This window comes from Magnolia sinica, chromosome 2 (assembly GCF_029962835.1).
Source record: "Magnolia sinica isolate HGM2019 chromosome 2, MsV1, whole genome shotgun sequence".
NCBI classification, from domain to species: domain Eukaryota; kingdom Viridiplantae; phylum Streptophyta; class Magnoliopsida; order Magnoliales; family Magnoliaceae; genus Magnolia; species Magnolia sinica.
The window spans coordinates 120,424,322-120,451,272 of NC_080574.1; the positions used below are offsets into that span (position 1 = coordinate 120,424,322).

The window sequence follows — 26,951 nt, forward strand, 5'->3', positions numbered from 1 at the left end:
TTGCAGGAGATGTTCAGTAATGTGCGGCTGCGGGCAATAAAGTCCATCTTTGATTTCCATGCCGAGGAAATCAATGTTGGTTTGAGTCAACTGCATCTTTCTTTCAGAGAGCATGTTGCCGTGTTCTATGCAAATCACATGAAAGCGTTGGAGAAGATCACTGTGAGACTTCTCATTTGGGGAGTATAGCAACAAATCATCAATGTAGACCAAACAATTGTCAAGGATGGGTTGAAAGATCCGAACCATCACTTTTTGGAAAAGGGACGGGGCGGTTTTCAATCCAAAGGGCATTACTGTTCATTGGTAATGTGCATTTGGGACAGTGAACGTTGTCTTGTGTCGATCATCTGGGTTGATACCCTGTTGTCAGAATCCTGCCTTTAAATCAAACTTGGAAAATAGATGTGCATCGGTCAAGTGTTTAAATAAAGAGGCACGATCGGTTTGACCGAAGTGAGGATTTGGTACGACCGAAAGTACACAAAAAGCTCTAGCGAAGAATGATGAATTTAGGAGTTAATTCGGTCCGACCGATAACTTTAGTTCGGTCCGACCGAAATCGGGCAACTGCTGAAACAGAATCCTTTCCAAATTCGAACTCGACTTCGGTTCGACCGAAGCGTAATGCGGAAAAGTTGCAAATTGCGTAAATTGAGGCGGTTTACGGAAATTCCAAGTCGATGCCTAAGATGGAGATTCACAACTATAAATAGGAGTCCCTAGGACATTCTTAGGCATCTTGTAGGGTTTAAGGAGTGGAGCCAAAGGGTGGAGAGCCGCCACCAAGAGTTTTCTTTTTCTTCCTTTGTTTTTATATTTTTATTTGAGAGTTCTTAGATCAATCATGTCAATGGTTGGCTAAACCTCTTAGATAGGACTAAGAGGTGAAGCTTGTAGCATGATTGGGATATTTACTTTGCTTTGATTCATGTTTATATTGAACTTCATTGATTTCTAGTTGATTTTAATGATTATTTTCAGTTTTTTTATGGTTTATTATGACTCAAATTACAATAGATGCTGTGATAGCTTTGAATATCTTCTTTTCTTATTTGAGATTGTGGGATTGGTAAATCCTGTTTTTTGCCATAGTCTCCTGGGCATGGTTAGGTGATGGAATCCCTTCCAAATCTTCACAATTTTCTTCCATTGCGGCTGGATCAATGAGAAGTTCAGAGATTTGATCATCTCTCCTTCCAATTGGATAAGATAGGACTCTGACTCCAATTGTGTCTCTTGAATCAAGTAAGGTAATATCTCAATAGCTACAAGTGGATCCTTGGCACCCTAGTTCCCACCTTTAAATTCAAAAGTTTCAATCTTCACTATTCACAATTGATCTCTTTATTCTAAATTTCTAATTTAGTTCTTCTTCTAGTTTTAATTCTAGCTTCTTTCAGAATACACACGAGTTTAGTCCCTATGGATTCGACATCAGTCTTACCGAGATTATTCCTACATCGCAACCCTACACTTGGGGTTGTGAACAGGTTTTTGGCGCCATTGCCGGGGACTACGGCTGTATTTTTTTGAATTTAATTAGTATTAGAATTAGGTTAAGATTAGGATTAACTTTCTGTTTTGTTTCTAATTAGTTCTTCTTCTAGTTTTAATTCTAGCTACTTTCAGAATACGCACGAGTTTAGTCCCTGTGGATTCGACCTCGGTCTTACCAAGATTATTACTACATCGCGACCTTACACTTGGGGTTGTGAACAAGTTTTTGGCGCCGTTGCCCGGGACTACGGCTATATTTTTCAGAATTTAATTAGTATTAGAATTAGGTTAAGATTAGGATTAACTTTCTGTTTTGTTTCTAATTAGGATTTTTTTGAACTTATTTTTAGAATCTAACTTGGTTTTTTGTTTTGTAGGATTCTAACATAGAGATCTCCAATCCGGTAACCTCTTTCTAATTCTCCTTAAATTTTTTAGATATCTTATTTGTTTTAGTTTTCTTTCTTAGGTTTTGGTTTAGTTACTTGAAGGCTGCGAGTGTTTCATGCCCAAGTGGGTTCGTGACAACACTAAACGTCTCTTAAGTGAAGGAGGATTAGTCGAAGGCCTGCCTATCCATCAGCGGATTAGACACGACTTGAGATCCTCAAAGTCAATAGAAGTGATGGCTTAAGGAAATTTAGAATGAAAACGAGGTGCATAATGCACCCCCGCCTCGTACTCTATAAGATTATTTACAACCGGCGGGGGTGAGCACACCTTCCTGTATGATTTTTCCAAAAAATACGAACAATATGGATATTAAGCCAGGGGTGATCCAACTCTTTTCAAAATTCCATGGACTTGAATCTGAAAGTCTATATTTACACATGAAAGAGTTTGATGAGATCATAGCCACTTTATACTTTCCTAATGTGTCTGAGGACACGATCAAGCTGAAACTCTTTTCCTTCTCCTTAAAAGAAATGGGTAAGACGTAGTTGCATTCACTACGTCCACGATCCATTGGCAGATGGGATGACATGACAAGGGAATTTATAAAAAAAATTTATTCCCATACCATAAGACGAACACCATTAGAAAATCGATCATGAACTTTACCCAAAAGGAAGATGAGACATTCTTCCAATGTTGGGATCGGTTCAAGGATCTTGTCAGTTCATGCCCACAACATGGCTTTGAAACATGACGCATAACAAATTTCTTCTACGATGGGCTATCATCTTCCATGCACCAATTGGTCGAGACAATGTGCAATGGGGAATTCACGAACAAAGATGTTGATAATGCGTGGGATTACTTTGATAGACTTGCTGAAAACGCGCAATTATGGGACCCAACTCCACTTCTAAGCCTATTCAATCAAAGAAGAGGCGAAATATATGTTTTGAAAGAGGAAGATGATATCAATGCTAAAGTGGCTAATCTCACAAGAAAAATTGAGGCCATAGAACGTAAGAAGGATAAAGCTAGAAGTCGTTTGCGGTATTTGTGCTTGCAACGTACATACAACTGAAAATTATCCAACAATACTTGCTTTTCAAGAGGTATCGAATGAGCAATCGAATGCCATAAACAATTACCAAAGACCTTTCCGTGGACCCACCTCAAGTACATACAACTCCAGCTGGAGGACCCATCCCAATTTCAATTCGAGGAATGGACAAACTGCTACTTCTCAAGGATTCCCTAACCAACTCTTAAATCAAGGGAAACCTTAAGAGGATCTAGTCCTAAAACACATCCAAAACCAAGAGCTATTCAACCAGAATACGACGCAAACATTTCAAGATATCTAAACAACAATGGGAATGCTTGCATCATCCATTCAACGGATGGAGTCACACTTAGCGAGTGGGGAGAAAGGGATGCTTCCAGCCCAACCTCTCTCCAATCCAAAGCCACAATATGAAATTAGTGACCCAAGCTCTTCAAAGCAAATGGAGCAAGCTAAGTCTATCACCACTCTCAGGAGTAGGAAAACAATTGACAAATCTATTCTAGTAAAGACCGAAAAGTCTAAAGACCCGAAAGAAGATAAGAATGATAGACCTAGCACTGCCCTACATGGATTAGAACCGGAACCTCAAAGCAAGCCGATTGCTCCTTTCCCCCAGCAGTTGATTGCACCAAAACTTCTAGCTAACTCACGGGATATTCCAGAGGTGTTGAAACAAGTGAAGGTCAACATCCCACTTCTGGATGCTGTAAAATAAATTCCTTCATATGCCAAATTTCTTAAAGACCTGTGCACAACCAAGAGGCAACAAAGTATTAAAAAGAAAATTTTCCTGACAGAAAAGGTGAGTGCCATCCTCAAGCAAAATATGCCACAAAAATATAAAAATCCTGGTAGCCCAACTATTGCTTGTATAATTGGGAATCACCAAATTGAGAACACACTTCTTGACTTGGGGTCAAGTGTAAATCCGATCCCTTACTCGGTCTATGAACAACCGGGTTTAGGTGAATTAAAACCCACCTAGGCCACATTACAACTTGTTGATCGCTTAGTTCGTGTACCGAGGGGGATGATCGAGGATGTGTTGGTCCAAGTTGATAAATTCTACTATCCAGTAGATTTTATCGTTCTAGATACTTAGCTCATTGTAGATATGAGCACTCAAATCCCTATTATACTTGGCCACCCATTCCTTGCTACATCCAATTTTATCATCAATTGTAGGAATGTAGTCATGAATTTGTCTTTTGGAAATATGACGTTGGAGCTCAATATCTTCTTTAACATGAATAAACAGGCAGAGGATGATGACGAGGCCCACGACATTAATATTATAGACTCTTTCGTGGAAGATAGAGCCCTGATGACCTTCTCCTCTGACCCTCTAGAGACATGCTTGGCACACTCCCCCAATTTGGATGATGACACGATTAAGGAGATGGATGCCATGCTTGATATTTCGCCAGTACTTGAAGTTAATCGGTGAAGGCCACAATTTGAGAAATTGCCCCAAACCGATGTAGTGCCTCTACCGTCTAGCCTTAAAGCACCGAAGCTTGACCTAAAACCTCTACCCGCTGATCTTAAATATTTCTACTTAGGTCAAGATGAGACATACCCGGTAGTGATTTCTTCCCACCTTGAGCAAGAACAGGAGAGTTTGCTTATCTCTACTCTCATTGAACATAAAAGAGCCCTTGGATGGTCGATTGCAGATCTCAAGGGAACCGATCTTTTGATTTGTACCCACCGCATTCATCTTGAGGATAATGCGAAAACCTCCGGACAACTACAACGTCGACTCAATCCAAACATGAAAGAAGTGGTTAAAGGAGATGTATTGAAATTTTTGATGTGGGTATCATATACCCTATATTCGACAGTCAATGGGTGAGTCCAACTCAGGTTGTTCCTAAGAAGTCCGGAATCACCATCGTAGCCAATGCCGACAATGAACTTGTGCCAATTAGAGTTACCACTGGTTGGAGAATGTGCATTGACTATGGAAAGTTGAATACCGTCATAAGGACCACTTTCTTTTACCATTCATTGATTAAATTTTGGAAAGGCTAGCTGGTCATTTTTACTACTGCTTCCTTGACGAGTATTCGGGCTACAATCAAATAGAGATAGCCCTTGAAAACCAGGAGAAGACAACATTCACATGCCCCTATGGCACCTTTGCGTACCGAAGGATGCCATTCGGACTGTGTAATGCCCCAGCCACTTTTCAACGATGTATGTTTAGTATTTTTTCAAACATGGTAGGGCAATATCTAAAGGTCTTCATGGACGACTTCTTTGTTTTTAGTCCATCCTTCAACGAGTGCTTGAAAATTGTTAAATGTGTGTTGAAGCGATGTAAAGAAAAGAATTTGGTTTTGAATTAGGAGAAATGTCATTTCATGGTTCCCAAGGGAATTGTTCTTGGACATAATTTCGTCCAAGGGAATCGAGGTGAACAAGGCCAAAATCGATCTTATCTCCAACCTGGCACCTCCCAAAAGCATACGCGATATGCGATCCTTCTTAGGACACGCTGGATTCTACAGACGATTCATAAAGGACTTTAGTCACCTCTCTCATTCTTTATGTAATCTACTTCAAAAGGATGTACCATATGAGTGAACTGAGCAATGCCAGGAAGCTTTTACTAAGCTCAAGGGCATGTTAACTACCGTACCTATCATGCAGCCACTCGATTGGAACATCCCTTTTGAGATTATGTGTGATGCATCCGACTATGCTATTGGGCCAGTATTAGGCTAGAGAAAAGAGAAGAAGCCCTACGTTATTCATTATGCAAGTAAAACTCTAAACTCTACCCAAATGAACTACTCTACTACGAAAAAGGAACTCTTAGCTGTAGTGTTCGCTTTGGACAAATTTAGATCCTATTTGATTGGATCCAAGATCATCATCTACACTGATCATGCGGCGCTGAAATGTCTTCTTTCTAAGAATGATGTTAAGCTCCGCTTGATAAGATGGATCCTTCTACTCTAGGAATTTGATTTAGAAACAAAAGACAAAATTGGAATAAAGAATGTAGTGACTAACCATCTCTCTAGACTTGATCTCCTCGATCCCCTTGAGACGATACCCATGAACGACTTGTTCCCTGACGAACAACTGTTCAAACTCTCTCAACTACCTTGGTTTGCTGATATTGCAAATTATCTTGTTACAGGTTTCATGCAAACACATTGGACTGCACAAGATAAAAGAAAATTCTTCATCAAGGTACGAAAGTTCTTCTAGGACGATCCATATGTGTTTAAACACTGCCCATATCAAATTTTAAGGAGATGTGTACCAGAGAATGAACATCAAAGTGACATCTCCTTTTGTCACTCTCAGGCTTGTGGTGGTCACCTTTTTGCTAAAAAGACCACAGCCAAAATTCTGCAATGCGGCCTTTTCTGGCCCACTGTATTCAAGGACACTCATGAGTTCTGCAAGGCTTGTGAGCGTTGTCAGAAATTGGGAGCATTGTCCCGTCGAAATATGATATCGCTGAATCCCATTTTGATGATTGAAGCATTTGATTGCTAGGGAATTGATTTCATGGGACCATTCCCCCAATCCTTTGGGAATTTATATATTCTATTAGCAGTAGACTATGTCACTAAATGGGTCGAAGCGATTCTATGTCGAAACAATGACCATCGTACAGTCATTCGATTCCTAAAAGAAAATATCATTTCCCAGTTTGGAACGCCTCAAGCCAATATTAGTGATGGAGGTTCACACTTCTATAATAGACATTTGAGAACTTAATGAAGAAATATGACATCTCTCATAAAGTGAGCACTCCATACCACCCGCAAACAAACGGGCAAGCTGAGATCTCCAATAGAGAGATTAAACATATCCTGAAGAAAACGGTTAACCCTGATCGCAAGGATTGGTCAATCCGTTTGACTGATGCTTTGTGGGCATACCATACAGCTTTTAAAACCCCCATTGGAATGTCTCCCTTTAAATTTGTCTATGGGAAAGCTCACTTGCCTATAGAGTTGGAACATAGAGCTTACTGGGCTATCAAAAATCCAAACTTTAACTTGGACAATGCTGGATCGCTGCGCAAACTTCAGTTAAATGAACTCGAGGAAATCCGGAATGACGCTTATGAGAACTCAAGAATTTACAAGGATAAAATGAAGGTGTTCCATGACAGGAATATCTTTCGGAAATCATTCTTAACCGGTGAAAAAGTCCTGTACAATTCTCGATTACACCTTTTTTCGGGTAAATTCAGATCTCGTTGGACCGGCCCTTTCACTATTACTAATGTCTATCTGTATGGGGCCATCAAGATAAAAAATCCAACAAATGGCAATGTTTTCAAAGTGAATGGACATTGTCTCAAGCAATTTGTTGAGAAATTTGATTCAGAGGACATGTCCATACATCTAACTAATCCTGTGTATCAAGACTAACCTCCTAGTTTGATGGAGGTATAGTTAGGTTTATTGCTTTTATACGAATTAGGATTAGGATAGTTTGCTTTCAGTTGTTTAGTCATTTTGCTAACCCATCTTCACATTGGGAACTTTGAAAGAACTGCAATTCGCCATCTTCAGGTACCACCTTTCCATCACGTATCCATTATTTTCGTTGTCTCATTTATATTGCATGCTTATATCTTTTACATTGAAGACAATGTAGATTTTAGGTTGGGGGAATGGATTAGGTAAACTAATCAATATTTTCCCAGTCCTTGGGCAAAAATTTTGATAATTTTCAATCTCTGAAATCAAAAACCTATTTGGAAGGCGATAGTTTGTGCACTTAAGAATGTTTTGAATATGATGAGATTGAGATTGAACTTTGAATTATTGGAGTTTGATCAACCAAGTATACTATCACCCAAGTTCTTACACTCAATTGATTAAGAGGAAGTTTTGAATATCACGTGGATCTAAATCACAAGACACATTCAGTTTGCTTTCTGTGATTATGCTAGAATATCTAATGGTTAGTATGTGAATCATTGATAGATGTCGAGAATTCAGTCTGAAGAATTTTATCCACCTTAAAAGATGGAAAGAACCAGTTAAAAAAACAGTGAGATCGACAAAAAGGTCATGCATGATGAAAAGACTAAAAAATGTTTGAAAAAGAATAAAAAAATTCTTAAAAAAATCTGGAAAAAAAAAAAGGACTGTTGATATAAAATCAAAAACTGGCAAAAGAAGGAGAAGGGGATAAGTTCGGAATCAGCACTTGAGTTTTAACTACTCTTGATATGATGAACATGGCTAACATTATGAAATGATAGTATTCTCATTGATTTCCACTGAGCACATTGAAAAACATGATATAGGAACTTATACTCTGAAGAAATTGATAAAGAACCTATGTGATTGACTGCTCATATGATTCGGCTCTAGGTTTTCAAAATCCCACTGTCTCATCTTAAATTTTACTCATTCATACTTGATTGCACAAAAGATAGTTTTCCGAAAAAGGTTTGAACATTGAGAATTGAAGTTCACTTCACGTATGTTTTGCTCGGAACTCCCAAAATGCTGGTTGGGGAGTGTGTTGAGTGTCAAATATTGCATATTCTCCCCTATTTATATCTTGGTTTTATGAACATGGTAATGCTTAATGGTATATTTTATGCATTTTTGTGTTGCAAAATCTGAGAGCTTGGATTGAAAAGAATGTTAAAGCATGGATTTGATGCTCAAGAATCACCATGCCAAAGGTTAGATCTTAGAAGACTAAGAATGAAGAATTCACATACCAAAGATCCAAGGAAACCAAGTACAAAGGATGAAGAAAGGACTTGAAAGACTTCAGAATCCGCAGCAAAAAATTGACGGGTTCGGTCTGACCGAGCTTACAACAAAACAATCCAGCGTCAAACAATCAAATTCAGAAGTTAATTCGGTCCGACCGAACCTATGTTTGGTCCGACCGAAGGGAGGATTCTGTGGGACCGAAAGTGCACAAAAAGGTCCAACAAAGAACGGTGAATTTAGTAGTTAATTCGGTTCGACCTAAGATTAATTCGGTCCGACCGATAACTTAAGTTCGGTCCAACCGAAATCGGGTAACTGCTGAAACAAAATCCTTTCCAAATTCGGACTCGACTTCGGTTCGAGAAGCGTAATGCGGAAAAGTTGCAGATTGCGTAAATTGAGGCGGTTTACGGAAATTCCAAGTCGATGCGTAAGATGGAGATTCACAACTATAAATAGGAGTCCTTAGGACATTCTTAGGCATCTTGTAGGGTTTAAGGAGTGGAGCCAAAGGGTGGAGAGCCGCCACCAAGAGTTTTCTTTTTCTTCCTTTGTTTTTATATTTTTATTTGAGAGTTCTTAGATCAATCATGTCAATGGTTGGCTAAACCTCTTAGATAGGACTAAGAGGTGAAGCTTGTAGCGTGATTGGGATGTTTACTTTGCTTTGATTCATGTTTATATTGAACTTCATTGATTTCTAGTTGATTTTAATGATTATTTTCAGTTTTTTTATGGTTTATTATGACTCAAATTACAATAGACGCTGTGATAGCTTTGAATATCTTCTTTTCTTATTTGAGATTGTGGGATTGGTAAATCCTGTTTTTTGCCATAGTCTCCTGGGCATGGTTAGGTGATGGAATCCCTTCCAAATCTTCACAATTCTCTTCCATTGAGGCTGGATCAATGAGAAGTTCAGAGATTTGATCATCTCTCCTTCCAATTGGATAAGATTGGACTCTGATTCCAATTGTCTCTTGAATCAAGTAAGGTAGCATCTCAATAGCTACAAGTGGATCCTTGGCACCCTAGTTCCCACCTTTAAATTCAAAAGTTTCAATCTACGCTATTCACAATTAATCTCTTTATTCCAGATTTCTAATTTAGTTCTTCTTCTAGTTATAATTCTAGCTACTTTCAGAATACGCACAAGTTTACTCCCTGTGGATTCGACCTCGGTCTTCTCGAGATTATTACTACATCGCGACCCTACACTTGGGGTTGTGAACACCTGCTCCTTTGTGGACACGCCCTGAATTTTATGTCAACATCCCATTCAAACAAGAAGTGGCAGTCACTCCAACAAAAGCAAGTCACCAAGGGATGAATCCCGACCATCTGAAGCTTGCACAAGAAGAACTTGTTGGCCTTCTCAGTGAAGGCCTTATTAAGCCCACTGATTCTCCATGGGCTTGTGAAGCTTTCTATGTTAACAATCACTCTGAACGAGTGCGAGGAAAGCTCCGACTTGTCATCAACTATAAACCATTAAATAAATACCTCCAGGATGACAAGTTCTCACTTGCATACCGTGCTTCTTTGTTTCAACCCTTGGCAGATGCACACCTTTTCTCTAAGTTTGATCTCAAAGCTAGTTTCCGGCAGTTGGGTATTAGCCCAGATGATTGTTACAAGATGGCCTTTACTATTCCAAATGCACACTACCAGTGGACAGTCATGCCGTTTGGATTGAAAATCGCCCCGTCACTTTTTCAAAAAGTGATAATCCGGATATTTCAACCCATCCTCCATCATTGTTTGGTTTACATTGATGATCTCCTGTTGTATTCAGCAGATGAAAAAACTTACAGTGAACTCCTCCAGCAGATCCATGCAATTTGCGTGGAAAATGACATCATGCTATCAGAAAGAAAGATGCATTTGGCACAGACAAATATTGATTTCCTCGGCATGGAAATCAAGGATGGTCGTTACTTACCACAGCCGCATATTGTTGATCACCTTCTGCAGTTCCCAGATGTCCTAACTACAACAAAACAAATTCAGCAATTTGTGGGCATTATCAATTATGTCTCTGACTTCATTCCGCATGTAAGCAAGTATAACAGTCTCCTCACCTCCTTGCCTAAGAAAAATGCGACGTCATAGAATGATAGTCATACTGAAGTAGTCAGAGCACTTAAGCAAATTATTCCTTCTCTTCCTAGACTCCAAATCCCCAGCGCCAATGCAATTTGAAACCTTCAAACTGATGCCAGTGATACACAGTGGGGAGTAGTTCTCATTCAAGAACTCAACGACGTCCGACAAATATGTGGATATCGAAGTGGAACTTTCAAGCCCTTTGAACAACATTGCTACTCTACCTACAAAGAAATCCTTGCAGTCAAGAATGGAATCTCCAAATTCCAATTCCATTTGGTTGGATGCCATTTTCAGGTGGAAATGGACATGTCGGCATTCCTGCGCATGCTTGAATTCAAACAGAAAACCATTCTTCAATCACAACTGTTGCGATGGCACAACTGGTTCACACAATAGAGCTTCACAGTAAACAAAATTAAAGGTAAAGATAATATTTTAGCCGATTTCCTCTCACTCTTTCCCCCTCAATCACCATAAAAAACCCTCCATCCCATACTGACCCATGAAATCTCCATCCCAAATATCTTCCTCTTAGAAAGAATTGAAGAACATCCCCAAGAAAGCAAGAACCATATTTTTGAAATCTATTTCGCTAACGGACCATCTCATAATCTTAGAACATTCCTCGATATACATTTTATTCATGAATGGTCCAGTCTTCCTCCATATACCAAATCCTCATGACCCGTACCTCACTCCCATGTTCTTCCCAGATTTGTATTGATGTCCAAATGAAGCTCTTTGTTTCTTGTGGTATCTCATTGAAAGATGGACTGTCATGTTCATCTTTGACCAGGCAAAACTTGTTGCCTACCTTTGTCGAATCCAATGGGAACAAGAAAATGGCCTTCACCAGCTTATTCAATCAAACAAAAATGTGGAAATCATTGCTCTCGAATCGTCGGAATGTATATGTGGAAATCAGCTTCAGAAATCCAAGGGATCTCATCCAACTGGATGGCGGTGATGCCTACTATAATCATTTCGTTCCAGATCGAGCAATGATCCGGAAATGGAGAACTTTTAATATGGCCCGATTCTAGCATGTTTACACGGGCATATTTCATCTTTTCAAAAGAGAGATGTATGACATGAACAATGTCCAAGTTGAAGATATCCCTGCATCTGTATGGGAAAATCCTATCACGGAAATGATGGCGATCTCAGTCTCAACCACTTCTCAAACTACATTAAACGGAACATGGATGCACCACTTACCCTTTATACCATCTGTCCCAACAAGTGGCCTGGCAAATGTCACTTAAGCCCCTGATAATAAGATTTCCAGTGTTTGAAGTTCGTTTGAAGTCCCCAGTTCTGAAGGAAGCAAGCAACATAACCATCTATAAATACCCCTCACTATTGTAACAGGCAAAGTCTTCCTGAGTTTGAAAAGAGTCTTTGTTTGAGTTTGAGTTTGCTGTAATATTTATGAGAAATAAAAGTTGTTTTAAATTCAGAATTCGCATTCAAAGATTATCAGGGTTTTGTGTTTCGCAATTTCGTTTTATAAAATATATAATCTTTTACGTTCTTTATCCCCGCACTATCCATTTACGTCCTCATCAGCTTCCCTCATACAAATGTGTCCGTCATGTGTTATTGCCAGTGTAGGATTTACCATCTGTTCCATAATCATGCTTTGTGGTTTATTACTTCATTGTTTCATGAAAAAATAGTAGTCCATGTTTCATCAGTTTCAGGTATCCCAAGCAATTCTACTATAGTACTTTAGCTACAGAAACACCAGGTTTAGGGTTTATTTAAAAATCCCTAAAAGTATATTTTTAGTTATATAAATGTAAATAATTAATTGTCTTATTATTAATATTACAGTCATGCTAATATAATATTGCCATTAGTATTAGAGATTTACGAAACTAAATATAGGAGTTTGCCATCAATCTAAGCTTGTCAGGTTCATACAATCATCAGACATATGGAGACAACATTCTCGCCAAAGAGTGGACCGTTACGTCATCATAAACATGGTTTTTTAAAAAAAATAAATAAATAAATACATATCAGAAATCCTCTAAATGTTTGAGATTTCCATTGATTGGATTTTTTGACAAAAGGAAAAAAGAAGGAAAAAAAAAATAATCTGACCATCGATGATCATAACAGCCGTTATGCGTAATGGTATTGGTGGGGACCGTTATGCACACCGATATCGTTACAACACACCTTGGTTGGGATAGGCTAGATGCTGATATTGAAACAAGAGAAATCTTTCCAACAACAAAAATCTTTGTACAATCATATGGGCACTCTATGGACTTGATTCTTTGAGCTTATTTTATGGAGTACTATGAGAGATGTGTCATCACACAAAGCAAATAATTTATTAGTTGAAAGTGTTGTACAATACACCGTCCGAAACTCCTAAATCAAAAAAGGAAAATCTCCGTCTATACTTTTTTCTTGAAGATCAAAACATTAAACTTAGCAATAGGTGCGATGAAAAAACAAAAAACTAAAAGTCTGTGGATTGATATCTAACAACCTATCAGCTACTATGTTAGTAATCATAATCACAACATTCCCCTGCTCCACCACCACAACCTATCAGCTACTATGTTAGTAATCATAATCACAACATTCCCCTGCTCCACACCCCCACACCCCCCCCCCCCAGTATGGAAGAAACTCATGATTTAATAAATTTCAAATAACCATCATAACTCTTTACAAAAGAATCTATAGCTGTTTATATACTTATTCTCAAAGAAAAAGAAGCCTATAGTCCTAATCTTAAATTGCTTCTAATCCTAACCATCAATTTCAATAAAATCGTTAAAATGACAAAAAATATCTCTTCATTGGTGTACAGGTATTTGTCAGCAGCTTTTTGTGGGTTCAAAGAAGCACAACGACGGTCGATTTCAATACTGGTATTGCTTTCTGAATATTTATTTCTTACTCATGTTCCACCATGAATAAACCACACTGATTGGGATGATCCTATCCATCCTGCCAATGACCTACCTACAAAAAATGGACAATCCAGATCATCCACAACAGAGGAAGCCTAACAGCCATTATAATGGTTCTCAGGGATCAAGTTGATTAGTTGTTACAATACTGGCCATTGGCATAGAAAACAAAGACATGAAAACCCAATTTTGTTACCTATATAATCATCATAACTCTCTCTCTCTCTCTCTCTCTCTCTCTCTCTCTCTCTCTCTCTCTCTATATATATATATATATATATATATATATATATATATATATATATATCCGAGTCGAGTCGAAGGTGCAGGTGAGCATTCCTCTCTCTCTCTCTCTCTCTCTCTCTCTCTCTCTCTCTCGATATATATATATATATATATATATCCAAGTCTTAGTACACAAGGGGTCGAGGAGTCAACAAATCTCAAGTAATTCAACCAAATTACTCATTTATGCAGGTTGGGATGCAGAGCTCGGCCTTGGGAGTGGTTTTGGCAACATCCCATTTCACCTCCCCAATGGTTGCATTGCCACCAGCCTTGTCTGCAGTGATTATGAATATCATTGGTGGCAGTTTGGGCTTCGTTTGGAGATACATCGATCCCTCCGATAAAGAAAACGAACCTAAAACCGCTGCAACATGACAAGGAAAACCTCCATGTTCATGTCCATGCTTTTCCGCCAGATTCAGGTAAACTGCAAATCTTTGTTGCTGTGCATGTATCTATGTTTGTTAAGTTTCATAACAATGCCATTTCAATATTGTTAGCAGTTACGATGACTTATTTTCAGCTGGAAGTTATTTGATACTCTGGTAGAACATGATTGTTGATACAAAGGCATTCAGAAATTCTACACATGGCATACATCAACTCAAATTAAACTGTCCAAATTGCTGGGCCCAATCTAGATAGGTCATCTACCCAAAATCAGATTGGTTGAAGAATCTTGGCCTCAGAGAGGGGCTGTCAAAGGGTCTGGTTAGAATAGGGTGCTATAGTACCCATACCCAGGCTTGCCAGGTCCAGTTCTAGAATACCTAGACCCAGATCCAGTTGGGTACGGGTACACATCGGATACTCATCAGGTTTTTGGAACTAGGTTTTTGAGTTTGGTTCGGGAAAATAAGTGCATTACATGGTTTGTTGGCGTGCATCAAAGTCTGCTGTGTTGGCAAGTATTCCATGACTCACCTGTTTGATATCTTGCCAAGCCGGATTTTTTATTCATGGTTTAAAGGTAGGAATGAATTTGATGCGACTCTGTCGTATTCCACTCAAAAGTCATTAAGACCTAATCCAGTTTGACACCATGATGCACCCCTGACTCAACTCAGGACAGAACGAGTCGGTTAGAGTGGTGGAGTCTTTTAACCATGGTTTCATTGCCTCATCAGCTTTGCTTCCAATTCTGTAGTGAGGTATTCTAAAATGCTCCAACCTGGAGTTTTCACAAGTGCCCATTGTTTGTCATTCAAACCGTTGGTATGAGGCCTCACAATGGATGGTCCATTTGCAAATAATCAATCAGGTTGGAAGAACTTTGTTCTTTTTAAGGTAAGCAGTGCTCGATTCGAATCCGCATTGTTTTCCTTGCCATGCCCTACTCGAGTCCTTGGTCAGCCTGGGGTGATGGCCTAACATGGGCCTCTAACATGAGCTTATGTAACAAATGTACGGAGTGGATGTCACAGTCATTAGGTCAGGTCCCATAAAGCCTTTGTCAATCAGCCTCCATAGTTAAAACTCTTTTCATGGGTGCGAGCTATACAAAAAAGGATAAATTTATGCTGTCCCTTGTGTGGCAAAATCTCGACTGTTCCTTGCTAATCAGCTACATTTTTACAACGAATTTACCTCTCATACCCACAGTTAGCTGACTCAGCGAGTTGACTCGAGACTCACCCAAGTCACCCAGGTTTTTATGCCCCACCAAGTCAAAAATGATGCTGACTCGGTTTGGGTGAAAATGGGATATGACCCCGGTGAGTTTCCCCGATTTTTGAAATGACTCAGTGACTTAGACGAGTCACAAAACCTGGCCGAGTCATATGCTTCTCTTCAGCCTTCCTCTTCTTCTCATTCATCTTCCTCCTCTTTCTTCTTCATCCAATGTTGTTCCCAGGCAGCTCCATTCAACCCTAAAAAAGGAGTTAGATGATACTCAGGCTTTGTATGATGCTTGGTACATGGGCACTTATGCACACATGGTATGTATTAAGTCAAGCTGAACGGACTAGATTGTGTGGCCCATTGTCATAAAATCACAATTCCAAGATCAGATTTCTTAAGCGATTCTAACCTCTGATTGGTGGACACTTCATCATCATCATCATCATCTAAGCCTTATCCCAACTACTTCAAGTCAGGTACATGAATCCTTTTATTTGATTCCACTCTATCTGGAGCTATGGACAGTTTGGATTCATGTCGAAAGTTATGGCATAAGTTCGACGCCACGGGCATTGTGCAACCTTCCTTTTATCTAGTCTAGGGACCGGTAATGAGAGTACAAAACTCCTACAAACACAATGTAATAGACCATTACATGGGTTAGTTGCAATCAATGCTATCTAATGTCTATTACACAAGTTGATTATAATCAACGGGTTGATTGGTGCGGGAATGGATTACATGTGGCCCTTACCGTGAGGCCCATCTTGATGTATGTCTTTTATATCCATGCCATCCATCCATTTTTCCAAATCAGTTTAGGGCATGAGCCCAAAAAGGAAGTAGATCCAAATCTCAAGTGGACCGGACTATAGTTAATGGTAGTGATTGAACACTCCACCACTAAAAACTTCCTAGGGCCCACAGTAATGTTTCTGTAATGTTTATTTGCCATCCAACCTGTTGATAAGGTCACACAAACCTGGATGAGAATCAAGAATTTAGTTCTCTTTCATTTTTTGGGCTTATGCCCTAAATTGATCTGGCAAAACAGATGGATAGCATGGATATTGAATACATGCATCAAGGTGGGCCACACCGTCTTGGGTGAGGCCAGGCCACACCTAATCCGCTCCTGATTGGTGCACACTTGTTCGTGAAAATATGACCATTGGATGTTTTTCATTTTTACCTGTGCAATGGATGTGTATTGTCCATCACGCTGCCAGAGAATCAAAGCTTTTCTCTAAAATAAAAAAGAGAGATACTTTGATAATCTGGTGGAGCTTGATGGTTGATACTCAGGGCATTAAGAAATTCTACAAAATGCATGTAACCAAATTAAACCCTTGAAATTGTGGTCTAGATGGATTACTTATATATGAATTTTCAGACAATTTTTTAGCTAATAGTTTAGTGCATATTTAATAAATAGCTGAAACAAAAATTAGTGGACAGTTTTAATTCAACAAACAAATGTTCATTAATCAAGGGTTATGGTCGTTCACTCAATTTGATTTTGATATGATGAACTAGTTGTTGTGGGCCACACAACTTGATTTAAAGGAAAAAAAGTCCTATGGACCCAGGAGTATGGTTTGATTGGGATGGCTTAGACCCCACCTGACCTGATCTCACAAATAGGTTATCAATGGGCTGGATCAAATGACCGAACCCGAAACAAAATATAGAAGATAAATATACATGCATAGACATATGATCATGTATGTTTGTTTGCATTCATTGAGCTCAAGACCATAGGGTCGGGCCAAAAGCTTGATGAATTTTAAGTGGGTTTGGTTGGGCCACGAAAGACATGGTCCCATGACTGATCAACCATTCATGTGGGGCATCCATCTCTGATAGGACTGATTGTGGGGCCTACTCTTTGAGTATTATATCCAGTTGCACCAGACATCCTTTTTACTCACACCCTCGCACCTACACCCACACACCACATGAGCACTCGAACCCATGATATCAATGTTGAAACCCACAAGGTCTACCACTTAGCCATGAGTAGGAACCCACACACCATATGATGAAGATTGTAATGGTGAATGAATATAGAATATCTTTTCTTGGTGTTTAACACTTCTAATGTTTTCTTCACCTAGAGAGAACTATTGAATTGTGTTTGTGTGAGGGTGTCATAATTTGGTATAAGAGATCGTAGTGACACTACGAAGATATGATGCCGATACACAATCATAAGACAGACGCAAAATGGATGCCAAGATTGATCAGCTTAAGGAGAGCTTGGATCGACAATTATAGATGTTAGAACATATCAAAGAATTAGTTCTTAGAATGAACCACAAAGATAATCATCTTGTTACAACAATGTCGACTGTTCAAGAGGTCTTAGCTATTCAATCCGGTGGGGAACGATCAAGCACTTTCGAGGGTCATTCCGATCCTCAAAATGGCACAAGCAGTTCTATTCATACCAAATACACCATAATTAAATTTTCTAAATTTAACAAAGAATATCTTGTGGGTTGGATCGCACGAGCTGAGTAGTTCTTTGATTTCAACCACACCATAGATCATGAAAGGGTTCCATCGGCATGATTTCACTTGGAACGAGAAGCTTTGCAATGGTATATATGGATGAAGAAGATCAACGAGGTATTGCATTGGGAAGAGTTTACTAATCCATATGTATCAGATTAGGCCATAGCGAGTTTACTGATTTTACTGCAACCCTCATGAAGCTGACACAAATATCTATAGTACAGGAATATCATAGGTGTTGAAAATGCTTATCTAGTTGTTCAACCATCACCAATGAAGTTTCTTTAATTAGTTGCTTCATTAGTGGATTGAAGGCCGACATCCGACATACCATTCAAATGTTTCATCTAAACACGCCATATGTAGCAATTGGTTTGGCAAGATTGTAGGAAGACAAGCTGAATTTTAACTGCCCCAGCCAACAGACGATGACCACTATATCACCTCTTTTCCCAACACCATCCACATCTTGTCCTCTGTTAAACGCCGCAACGCCATCTAGGTCTAGCCCATCAGCCATGGCATGAGCCCATATTCGCCACCTGTGTTGTTAGTTCAGAAAAAGGATGAGTCATGGTGGTTGTGTATCAATTATCACTCAGTAAAGTCACCATCAAAGACAAACTTCTAATATCAGTCATTGATGAGCTACTAGACGAGTTGCACGGGGCTTGTTATTTTTCAAAGCTAGATTTACAGTCCAGATATCGCCAGATTTGAGTTCATCAACAGGACATTCCTAAGGCAGCTTTTTGGATGCATGAGATTGCTATGAATTTTTCTTCATGCCCTTTGGATTGTGTAATACCCCTTAGTCTTATGAATAATGTATTTCGGCCATATCTTCACAAGTTTTTTTTTTTTTTTTTTTTTAAATTACTGACATCCCTATATACAGTCCAAGTTGGGAATCTCATGTCCATCATGTTTAAGTTGCATCAAAAGTACTTCATAAACAGAAGTTGTATATGAAGCTAAGTATCTATTTGGCCAAACCAAATTAGAATACCTAAGCTATATTATATCATAGGATGGAGTTGCGGTTTATCCATAGAAGATTACAAGCATGGTCAAATGGCCCAACCCGACCGCCCTCAAGGGGCTACATGGGTTCCTCGGCCTCACCAGTAATTACCAGAAGTTTGTAAAGAGCTACAGCTGCATTTGTACCCCACTTACAACACTTCTAAAGAAAGAAAATTAGCTTTGATACCAATTTGATGCAGGACAATTAGCCACTTGCTCTAAAAGCTCAAACCATTAGAGCATGGTGAATCAATCCCTTTATCTCATAAGCCCTGGCCCCACATCTCATGGGTTAGGATATCGGCCGAATCCTCCTCATTAGCCCCAAATTACATGGGTACCACCTAACACGAGCCACCCTCCTCACACAAGTGGGGGCCGCCTCACACGGGCCGCCCACCCCGAGTGTGCCCTTGCATCCCATAGGCAACCCCACTCAAGCCCAGTGTGAAAATGCCCCTGCATTACCTGTCCTTGCGCTACCTGATTTCTCACCCATATTCATTGTTGATTGCGATGCATCATGCTTGGGAATAGGAACTATTTTGATGCAAGATGAACGACCCATTGCATTCACTAGTAAGGCATTATTTGGATGGCATTTTGCACTATCTACATACAAGAAGAGATGTTTGCAATAATATGTGCAGTAATAAAATGGCGGCCTTATCTACTTGGACGACACTTCAAGATACTCATTGATCATCGCATCCTCAAGTATTTGTTGAATCACCGAGTCACCACGGCGATGCAACAACGATGGTTCTCAAAGCTCCATTAATGACCGAGATCATGATCGAATTTTATGCATCACACATTGTTGGACACTCAGGGTCGTTGAAATCTTACAAACGTGCTTCAAGTTCATTTTATTGGAGGAGAATGAAGGGTGATATTGAACACTTTGTAGCAGTATGCGACGTTTGCCAGTGTCAGTAAGGTGAACTGGTTACTGCTTTGGGTTTTTTTTTTTTACAATGGTTGCCCATATCAAATTGCATTTGGATGGACCTTTCAATGGATTTCATCGATGGTCTACCCCCCTCTCATGCGCATTCAATCATTTTGGTGGTGGTAGACCAATTGATGAAAGGAGCTCATTTCATTCCACTCAATCACCCATACACAACCCTTTTGGTAGCTTGAGCTTTCTTAGATAATATTTTAAAACTCTATAGCATGCCTAAGTCAATTGTTAGTGGTAAGGATGCTATTTTTACTTCTAAATTCTAGTTTAAACTATTTCATTTGTGAGGAATGTAACTAAAAATGAGCATGGCATACCATCCCCAAACAGATGGGCAAATTTAGATCATTAACAAGTGTTTAGAGATGTACCTCTGGTGTTTCTGCAGTGAACGACCCAAGTAGTGGGTGCGTTTATTCTAAAGGAAAGCTTATACATCAAGCTCAAAATCGTATGAAATAATTGATAGACAATCACTGTATAGAAAGAGAATTTCAGGTAGGCGACATGGTATAGTTGTGCTTATTACCATATCGTCAAACTACTGTTGTTGGGTGAACTTCTATAAATCTATCACTGCGTTACTATGGCCCTTTTTGCATCCTCCACATTGGATCGTTTGTTTATCTTCTACGATTACCGAAGGGTGCCCAGATTCACCCATCTTTCATGTCTCCAGTTTGAAAAAAAAAAAAAGAAGCTTGGACCTCTTATCACTCCCATGGGAGAAATACCAGCTTTCACTGAAGACGGTGTCATCAAAGTAGAACCCATTGTCATATTGGATCGGCGATGTGTTAAGCGACACAACCAAGCTGTCACGGAGGTTTTGGTACAATGCTCGAACATGATACCTGAGAACGCTACCTGGGAAGTGTGGTAGTCGAAAGCAAACCTTGGGCCTGTTTGGTTTACCAATTAAGGCAACAATGTACTGTAATGTATGATAAATGAGTAATGATTATCATTACTATAGTTGTTGGAAGTAAAACAGAATAATAGCCATACAAAATACTCCTCTCTCACTTCGCTTATTAAATGAAAAGTGCTTTCCATAATTAGATACACTTGGATGTAATTTCGTCATTATGTGTTATATCCATACTGTCTATCCATTTTGCATTATCATTTCAGGGCGTCCCAAAAAATGAGAAAGATCAAAATCTCAAGTGAACCACACTACTAGTGTTCAATACCCACTATCAGTTGTGGTGTGGGCCATTTCCACTTTTGATCTGCGTTGTTTTTTGTCTCATTTCATAAAATGATCACGCAAGATGGATGGACATGTGGATATAATAAACACATCATGATGGGGCCCACAAAACTGTCACATAAACACACTTTGGCCAATCCATGTCTTGCGGTGATTCTGAAAGATTATAGACCATTGGCAATATCCAATCACAGATAAGATGTAACGACGTGAGTTTTGTACCACTTTACTATGGTAGTCCATGAGCGAAACAGACCCTTTTTTTTTTACACACGCACACACACCACCACACACTCACGCCTTAGTAGGATTTCACCACCTATGGGTACTCGAACCCTCAACCGGGTGTTGAAACTCCTGAGAGTCGACCACTGGAGTAAGAGCAAGGACCCAGCTAAACAGACCCTTGAAGACAAGGTTCAACATTAAGATGGGTAGAACGTTACATCCAACACTTGCAATATTAATCACTATTGTATAAGGGCATTCCGTCCAATTTGTTTTCTTAAGCATGCCAGCATACCTAGGTTTATTTTTAGAAGATTGCATGATGAAGGTTGTAATGGTGAATAAATATAGAATATCTTTTCTTGATGTTTAACATCTCCAAGGTTTTCTCTACTTAGAGAGAACATTTGATTTGTATCTACGTATGAGGGTGTAACATTGAGCTTTTGCGGGACTAAACATTCAAGATAAATTACTTCATTTTGTGGTTTCTTATGCAAGACCCAAAAATTCAGTTGAACTCAATTTTCAGTGACGGGCGTGGTCACAGCTATTAGCGTATACATGGGGAAATGACATTTGAACCATAGTTCTAAAACTTGCTGGCTTGACTTGAAACTTGCTTGAGTCAACTCGACTCGACAAGGCTTTGAGCTGAGTCAACATAAAAATTCGCTCTTTTTTTTTTTACACACGCACACACACCCCACATGCTCACACTAGTGGAATTTCACCACCTATGGGTACTCAAACCCTTGACCAGGAGTTGAAACTCATTAGAGTCTACCACCCGAGCAAGAGTAAGGACCCTATGTATGCGCTAATAGCTGGACACATCACTCTTAAGACTGACACGAATCGGGGGCAGGTGAGACTCGACGAGTTGGACTCATTACTCGGCCAACTTGACTCTCATTTACAAGCCCGAGTCACTTGCTTGGTCAACTGGTCGATTTGGACTGATGACCCCATCAATTCAACGCAACTTGCAGTGATATGAGGTGAGTGGCATGCTTGTCAAACTGCTAATTTAATGAATCGTAGTTTAAAAACCTAAAAGCTCGACTGGACTTTATGTGCAGTCAAGTCAGGTCTGTCGGGAAATCGTGGAAGCAAATCAGAATTCGAATCAAATAAGAAAAAGTCAAATGCAAACAAAACACACGGAGAACAAACTATTTTTTTGTGTGAAAAGCACGGCACAAAGCGATAAGCAAATCCATTATGATAAAAGAATTACAAGAAATCCATTATGATAAAAGAATTACAAGAAATGGATACACTGACATAGATGAGAACCCTTGAAAAACCCTCTCCGAAACCTTAGCTTTCTCTCTAGAATCCTTTAATGTCGCCTTAGAATGCCTAATCCTGATTACACCCGATATATATAGTGTTACAATCGAAATAGAAAACAAATCGGGTAACTATTCAAAATTGTGCGCTGTTGATCTAAGTATCGATCGAGCAACCTTCAATTAATCGAGCTTCACATGCCCGATTGCTCGAACATGCTCAAAAGTATCTAGAGAATTTACAAGCATTTTTTAATTTTGTCGATTGATTAAACATCGAGACTATCTAAAACTATCTAGAAGCCAATCTGAATAATTCGAAGTTCACTCGATTGATCAACCAGGGTAATCAATCGATCAAACCCCTGTTCTATGTACAGATTAAAGACATCTAACAACAAGGTCGACCCGAAGACTCACATAGGTCAACTCAACCACAAAATATAAAAGATGTCAATAAATATTCAACATAAAATAACATTCAAGTATCGAATTGAATTGTCGGGTCTCTTCAAGTTTAGAGTTTATACCGAGTGAAGCTCATGATTGAGTTTCTAAGGGCTTATTTGGGAGCATGGATACGGAAATCCCCCCAATTTGAAATCCTCTTTTTGTGTTTGTACCGTGGATTGGGAATCAACTTAGTCCAAAAGTAGATATGTATGGTATATTCATAGGGGTTTGAATTTAATTATTAAATCAACTTTAATATCTCTAATTAGTGTACGTATGTAATATTTGCCACAATGGTTGTAATAAGCCTACTAAAATATATGCTTTGCCCAACAATGATGAAATTTCAAATCTTGGATGGGCCACAAAGACAAGATCATGTTCGAGTGACTAACCAACAAATTTTAACCATTGATTTACATGGAAAATGGTTGGACAGTGATGATCATCATATTAAAGTAATTATAGTGATGCAATTGATAATCCAATTACTTTGGGATATCATTAGTTCATGTGCCCAATAGAGTAATAACATAGTGACATGCATGTTACACATGCAACTCTTGAAAGGATTTTATATGTGATCCAAGCTTTCACCACCGTGGATTTGAAACCCCCGGTCACTTTGTGTTGCAAAACAACCAGGGGAATCCCCCCAAATCCATGGTGCCAAACGACCCTAGCTATGAAAATCAGCTCAAAATCTAGTATGGTAGAATTGAACCAGCTGAGTTTTGGGTCAAGTCAGTGAGTTTTTTACACCTTTGCTCTTTAAAATGATACATTGGTCACAGAACTCCATAACTAAAATTGAAATTAAAAAAAAAGAAGTGGGCCCTTTTATTAAACTTCTCAAACTTCTAATGGTTCTAAACTTCATGCATGCGAGTCTCCATGAAACATGTAACGGACGTACAAGATCCACACTACTCATCTAGCTGGCCACACCATGCACAGGCCATTTCCCAAGAAATAATCACCACCCATGATCAGCCCATTCGACAAGGATTAACCAATCTGCCACATTTTTCAGCCATGGCCCATATATGGTGTGACCCACAGATGAGTGTCCCAATCTTGTCCATCCTCCGCATGTGGCAATATTAACTCGTGTGCAAAATACAGCATGTAATAAGTATTCTACCAAAAAACAAAAGGAACCCAACTAAGAAGCGTTTGGTTTATGACAAATTCCAAGGGATTCAATCCAAACCTTCCAAGACTTTCCAAATCCAAGGAATGATTTCCATGACTTCCCACCAGCTCCTTTAGCTTTAGCTTTATCGACCTTGGGCCCACCAACAGACGGTGCTCCAGCTTCAGCTTCCTTCTCGATAGATTGGTCCACCTTTGGCCCACTAAGCGATCCAGCTACGGCTTCCTTCATACGAAACCGCCTGCAATCAGCTCCCATCTTCGAAAATGCACCCAAAAACCTTGGAAAAATCAAGCTCAAATGAGCCTTAAAATTCTTATCATCCACACCCTCTCCTCCACCCATGCCCCCCTCAATATGACATTTACAAGCATCTAATATCGCTATCGCACGATCTCGAAAATGCGCCGTCACGAACTCCTTAAAATGCATCGGCGGTCTCTCAATCGTGTACAGCATCGACTTGCAAGATAGCATAAATACCTTCTTATTATAAGTACTGGACTTTTTCTCTCCCGAACGCTTTCCAGCCATCTTGGCATAAGAAGGCTCATTGAACAATGGATTTGTGTTCAACACTAGCCCTTGAATCGAAACCAAGACTTGTAACATAGTCGATTTCGATGGGTCCCAAAGCTCGGATTTCCGTCCATGTGATGTATTAAGAAGACTAAGACAAACGGTCCCGTTCGCGTATAAGTTCGGATTCAACTTCAGCCCCCTCGAGCGGTAGTATACGTTGGGAGGCCGGCGAGGATAGTCGAAGGGGAAGCAGATATCAAAAAAGAAGAGGCCATCATGATAGGGAGTTCCTGTGGCCCCAACAATGACAGCTCTCATAAGATCCATCCTCTCTTCATAGACTCTAACGAAAATCGAGTCCGGTAGATTTTTACTGAGGACCGTCCATTCTTGTTGAATCTTCTTGTTCCATTCCTTGGCCCACCTACTTGGTTTATGCAATTTTGCATAGTGATGATCAGAACAACCATGGACGATGTCGAATTGATTGAATGGTCTGGATTTGTTGCTGATTTCAGCTCCGATGATCTCGTCCGCATGATTGTTGCTTGTGATTGTTGAATGAGCGGCGGCTCTTTGAGTGCCGTTCATCTCCATTAGATGAAAATTGAATTTGAGAAGGCTTTGGTAGAATTTTTTTGTTTTTTAAAAATGAGTTTGAATAGTCGAAGTAAAACCTATCATGTGTGAAGTTTATGTTTTTTTGGTAAATCGTTGCATGAAGCTTTCATGCAGTTACATGTGATAGTGAAAGATTCTTAATTAGAATGGGACGTGGATTTCCTGCGAAGTTCCTGCGCTGGGAACTTAAGTGGGGCCCACCGTGATGTTTTTAGAAATCCACCCCGTCCATCCGTTTTGTGAGATTATTATAGAACAAGAGGCTAAAATTGACCTGATACAATGCTCAAGTGGGCCGAAAACGTGAGTATTCAACGTACGCAGTTGAAATATTCGAGTGGCCACGGAAGTTTTGAATCAGGATATTATTTGTGTTTTAAGTTCATCACAGTATGAATGATGTTGTGAACGGTATGGATGGTATGTAAACATCACTGTCGACACCAGTGAGTTTTCAACGGTAGGAATTTTCCCACCCACCTTTTACTTTAGTGCGGCTCACTTGAGACTTGGATCCTGTTCTCTTTTGGCCTTATGTCCTAAAATGATCTCAAAAGACGGATGGACGGGTTGGATATCTAAAAAAAATCACGGTTGGGGCCACCTAGGTTTCCAGTGCAGGAACTTCCTGCGAAAGGCTTTCTCAGGAAATCCTAGTCCTACTAAAACGGACGCGGATTTCTTGAAGTTCCTGTGGTGGAAACTTAGGTGAGGCTTACCGTGATGTTTGTGAGAAATCCACCCCGTCCATCCGTTTTTTGAGCTCATTTTAGGACTTAGGACCAAAATTGAACGGGGTCCAAGAATCAAATGGGCCGCACTAATGAAAAATGTGTGTGGGAAAATTCCTGCCGTTGAGCGTTCCTAGCGTCAACGGTGTCGTTTATATGCCATCTATACTGTTTATCACGTCATTAATATTGGGATGAAATGACAATACAAGTATTATCCTGATTCAAGGCTTCCGTGGCTACATGAATATTTCAACTGTTGACGTTTAATACTCACGTTTTTGGCATACCTGAGTATTGGATCCGGATCATTTTTGGCTAAATTTCCTAAAATGAGCTCACAAAACGGAGGAATGGAGTGGATTTCTCAAAAACATCACCTTGGGCCCACCTAAGTTCCCAGCGCAGGAGCTTCCTGCGAAAGGCTTTCGCAGGGAATCCCCGTCCTACCAAAACTCAGAAATCTGGAAAAGGATTGGCTACTCCCCCTGCCACCAGCCCCGTGGCTGGTGGTCAGTGCTCTGTGGGCCTCACCATGATGAATATGTTTCATCCATTCCGTTCATCCATTTTTCCGGATGATTTTA

At 39.6% G+C, this 26,951-nt stretch overlaps 2 protein-coding genes, 1 long non-coding RNA gene and 1 other non-coding gene across 6 annotated transcripts in view; 2 read left to right on the forward strand and 2 right to left on the reverse strand.

Annotated features, from left to right (window-relative positions):
* The window catches only part of LOC131237488 (sodium/pyruvate cotransporter BASS2, chloroplastic-like), a 41,525-nt gene extending 26,928 nt beyond the window's left edge, over positions 1 to 14,597 (forward strand). For all 3 annotated transcript variants that reach the window (XM_058235282.1, XM_058235281.1, XM_058235280.1), the window contains 2 exons: positions 13,619 to 13,679; positions 14,199 to 14,597. In XM_058235282.1, the coding sequence (XP_058091265.1) occupies positions 13,619 to 13,679; positions 14,199 to 14,353 (216 nt within the window). In that variant the 3' untranslated portion in view covers positions 14,354 to 14,597. The remainder of the gene's footprint in view (positions 1 to 13,618; positions 13,680 to 14,198) is intronic.
* LOC131238310 (small nucleolar RNA R71) lies at positions 2,534 to 2,640 on the reverse strand. The gene has a single exon (XR_009167713.1). It is a non-coding gene; the product is annotated as a small nucleolar RNA R71 (small nucleolar RNA).
* A 2,040-nt stretch (positions 14,598 to 16,637) lies between the features above and the next one.
* Positions 16,638 to 20,841, forward strand: LOC131237489 (uncharacterized). Its single transcript, XR_009167272.1, has 2 exons — positions 16,638 to 20,081; positions 20,272 to 20,841. It is a non-coding gene; the product is annotated as an uncharacterized LOC131237489 (long non-coding RNA).
* Positions 20,842 to 24,499: 3,658 nt separating this feature from the next.
* LOC131227189 (putative ubiquitin-conjugating enzyme E2 38) lies at positions 24,500 to 25,609 on the reverse strand. The gene has a single exon (XM_058222949.1). The coding sequence runs from the start codon at positions 25,607 to 25,609 to the stop codon at positions 24,500 to 24,502; it is 1,110 nt and encodes a 369-aa protein (XP_058078932.1).
* Between the last annotated feature and the right edge of the window lie 1,342 nt (positions 25,610 to 26,951).

What these genes read in the sequence shown, in the direction of transcription:
- LOC131227189 (XM_058222949.1), bottom strand. Translation starts at nt 25,609, where the DNA reads ATGGAGATGAACGGCACTCAAAGAGCCGCCGCTCATTCAACAATCACA.